This window comes from Gavialis gangeticus, unplaced genomic scaffold, assembly GCF_001723915.1.
Source record: "Gavialis gangeticus isolate Ggan-Ray unplaced genomic scaffold, GavGan_comp1, whole genome shotgun sequence".
NCBI classification, from domain to species: domain Eukaryota; kingdom Metazoa; phylum Chordata; order Crocodylia; family Gavialidae; genus Gavialis; species Gavialis gangeticus.
In genome coordinates, this window is record NW_017728997.1 from 43,077,632 (window position 1) to 43,081,727 (window position 4,096).

Below are 4,096 nucleotides of genomic sequence, written 5' to 3' on the forward strand. Positions count from 1 at the left end.
TTATTCAGCCAATACACAGTAAGCATCACTAAATAACCGTCCACCAGCACTACTGCCAAGTTGCTTTAGATACTGCACATTTAGTTAGAATTTTATTAAAGAAGTACTAAACTAAATGCACAGTATCTAAGGCACATTAATGAACATGTAGACACACACTTTCATTTAAAATTGTGCTCAATTTAGTAGCAAGCCTGCTAATGATGTCAGTGAAACCAGATTAATAGTGCACAGAAAAGATTCCTGAGTATAGCCGAAGAATCCTATCGGCAAAGGATTACCCCAATGAATTATGAAAATGTATGCTGCATGTACTATGCATGGTTTGTCTACACATGCTTTGTACATGCTTTTTGAATGGAAAATAAGAAAGGAAGGGCCTTCAAGGAGTGTATACAAGGGACAGTGTAACAAGTACAATGCTTTCCTAGGCTTTATTTAGATGAAGGCATTCTTCATGTGTTTGCCAAGTTGTTCACATCATTTCACACAGCATGTTTCATCCAGCTTTATAGGTCTAAAACAGAACTAAAAAAAACCTGGATCATTTGCCGAAAATGGTAATCTTGCAAATGTTGAGGAGACCTAGTATTTTAAGCATGTGAATTAAGCTAGAGAATTCTCCAGAGACACAAACACGATTTAAAATGTTCTACAAGCATCAGAGAAGAATACTGCAGTAACTAATTTGTAAATTAAGCTAGAGCATCACAACCTACCATCTGTCTTTCCTTTTGAACTAGGATTATTAGTCACAAGATTCAAAATATTAGCATTAAAAATGCTACCCTAGCTGAAGACCTGTGTTAATGATTATGACACAGGTCTTCAGCTAGGGTAAACTTTCAATGGCTGAAAACATATGGTGGACAGCAAGACATAACAGGTAAGTAAACCGATTGTAGACTTTCCTCTGTTCTTAAGAATGATCATCCAAGATGAGGAAATCCAGAAACTAACCATTATAAAATAACTGTTAAAAGTTGTGGAGTATTTTTCTTTAAATTTGTCAGTACATGTTTTGGAGTACAACCTTACAGCAACAAATTATGTAAAAAAAGGAAGTTTAGGTATTTACAGAATAAGGGTCAGGTGTTAGGAAAAAGTCACAGGAACTAGAACAAACAAAAAAGGAAAAAAATAATTTAACCAATGAAAGTAACACTCCAGCTGAAATTTACAAGGTTGATACTGTAAGGTTTTTTTTACCTTCATTCCCTTCTCCAGGTGGCTGATAAAATGAGAGACCCAAAGATATGATGGCTGCAATTTCCAAAATTATAAGTGTCACATCCTGTAGCGCTTCCCAGACTAGCTGCAAGAAAGTTTTTGGCTTCTTTGGAGGTATAAAGTTTTTCCCAAAAATAAGCTTTCTTTTGTCTAGATCAGCAGCAGTGCCAGGTAACCCTGTGAACAAAAGAAAATGAAAAAATGATTAAAGAAAGTTCCCAAAAACATGTAAATTAATATAAATCATATTTGCAAAATAGAACTGCAAGTCTTATTGCCTATGGCATACTGGACAGGTTGGTAATTTTTTTGTATTTTGACCAGAGACCTAAAAAGTGTTTATAGAATTTTTATTGATACATTACTTCAAAACACTTCTCAGTCACTGTCAGTCAAACAATTTGCTTCTGGCTTCTTTTGAAATGATTTACTAAATCAATCGATCACCTTGCAGCTGGAGTGTATGCTTTCTAGCTTTTTCAACAAGGAGGGTTGGAATTTTTTTCCTTTAATCTAATGTGTATCCTAATATCCCTTTAAAATGTCATATAGGGATGTCAGACAATATATTCAGGGGGGTTATGGGAAACGTCATGATAACCCAAGACTGTAGGAGTGTTGATGCAAGAAACACAAGTTTCTCCAAAAGGTCTGCAGAATACCCTAAAAGTAAATGCTGTCTCATAAATCCAAACATTATCATCATCCAAAACAGTAACACATTGATGGATTGAATACAGTTTGTCAAGAAGTTATGTGCAATCTCAGTTTGCATGCTAATGAAACTGCAGTCCTTTAGTGCAGTAAACAATAGAAATGCAAATAAATTTATTCCGATTTAACACTAAGGCAGGGTAATGTAGTTATAATTATAGTATATTGTGATGCTACTAATATGCCTACATGACAGCAGAAATACTAGTCACCACAGTCAGTGTTCCTTTCACTCCACTCCAGCAGAACTCAGAGGCAGCGAGTAACTGTTTCTTCTCTCTGTTGGCTACAAACTGCAGGGTCCTTCAGGGATCCAAACTATCCCCATTTCTCTGCCATATTCATCTGGGACAGACAGTGAGATATAAAGAGGACTAGCTGCCAACAGTCATCTCATTTAATTGATAAAACCACTATACCTCCAGGATGTACCAGAAACAAGCCAGAAAACAAAGACAAGATGACTCAAGCTAAACCCAGGTAAGACTAAAGTGAAGCTGTTTGGCAGACTAAAAAATACCAAAGAGCTGATTGAAAAGTGGAAATGTACTGAAGAGCTGCAGAAGCTTTTGTTACCTGTCATGGAAGGCATACCATTCAAGTGCAAAGCCTCAGGGACCTGAATGACCTGAAAGATTCAGTTTCCAAAAACAATGAATTTCATCTCCATCTTACAAGGAATCATTGTCCCTTTTTCCTAAATAAGGACCTGGCCACAGTAACCCATGAATTTAATTCAGGCTGTATTAGTTTTAAGTTTCAATATCTGAAGCTCATTGTGACAACAATGCACAGGCTGTAGCCAATAATGAGAACAGCAGCTAACTTTTCCATAGCTCAGGCTACAGTGAGCACATGAGCCCTATGCTCACATCCCTTTACTAGGCTAGGGACAGACATTGCACATAAACCGGCTTAAGTGATCAGAAACTGGTTTAAACCTGTAACAGAACAGACACTAGCCAGCAGTGGCTTAGGTGGGCAGACCCCACTGCGGTCCCCAATGAGCAGAGAGGGAATAAGCCCACTCCCTGCCCATCACCTACAAGGTCCTGCTGGCCAGCATCCAGTCCCACCCCCACCCAGTCACTGGAGTGGTGGGGGGGAGGGATTTGGCGGGGAGTGGCCATGACAGGGGCAGCAGTCCCTGTCACAGTTTCCCAGAGTGCACATGATGACAGGGGCTAATGCCCCCCATCAAGAGCCATGCCCCCTCATCGTTACAGCAGCTGGGTAGGGACATGGCCAGATGCCGGTTGGAAGGACCCCATAGGCAGGGAGCAGGGTTATTCCCCCCTCCATATGGCATCCAGTGGAAGGGGCGGAAGGGGGCTTATTCCAGTACTTGCCCCAAGCAGGGAGTGAGTGGCAGCGGCACTGCTTGGGGAGGCAGGCCTGGCTGCAGTCCCTTGGGGCAGTGGGGAAGAGGGGGGAATAACTACCCTCCATGACCCCTCTGCCTCAGGGGACCATGCTGGCCCCCCTCCTGCTGCTCCCAGCCCTGCCACTGCAGCAGCAAGGACGGAGTGCCTGGTGGACCCAGCTTAGTGGAAGAGGGAGGGGGGCATTAAACCCCTCTCTGGACAGCTCACTCCAAGGTACAGCTGGACTGGCCACACTCCTCTCCCCCACAGCTTCCCTGCAGCTGAGGGCACACTCTAGTGCCCCCAGCTCCTGGCCTGAGCAACTGCAGGCATGTGTTTGCATTTCCTCAGTCCAGAGGGAGTGTCTGTGCAGTTACAAATCAGTTCAACCTAGGCAGGTTAGACTAACCTGCAAAAACTAAATAAATTCAGGGTCTGACTTTTTGAATGTCTGTCCCTAGCCTTATTAAGCAGTAGAGCTGTGCTAAGCTTCAGGTGCTGATTTGATTCAGAGGAGATTTTGCCCAATCTGGTGACCATATGTCCAGTAAAAAGGTCTGGATCAATTGGAAGCTCTCTGAATCAGTTTGGAAAAGATTTGGAGAGCTTTGGAGAGATTTGGGAGATTCAGACAATCTCTGTTCACTGTCGCAGGGAACTGGACCTGGATTCCATGCCGGTAAGTAGGGGGTGGGTCAGGGGGACTGGAGGAGGGGGAGGGGATCATGGTGGGACCCCTGCCAGGCCCCATCCCCTGCCTGCTCCCCCAGCCCCCCCTGAGGGGCCCA

At 42.9% G+C, this 4,096-nt stretch overlaps 1 protein-coding gene across 6 annotated transcripts in view; it reads right to left on the reverse strand.

The window, feature by feature from the left end:
* ATP2B2 (ATPase plasma membrane Ca2+ transporting 2) overlaps positions 1-4,096 on the reverse strand; it is a 744,290-nt gene that overhangs the window by 516,785 nt on the left and 223,409 nt on the right. For all 6 annotated transcript variants that reach the window (XM_019505109.1, XM_019505107.1, XM_019505106.1 and 3 more), the window contains exon 2: positions 1,210-1,407. In XM_019505109.1, coding sequence (XP_019360654.1) covers positions 1,210-1,407 — 198 coding nt within the window. The remainder of the gene's footprint in view (positions 1-1,209; positions 1,408-4,096) is intronic.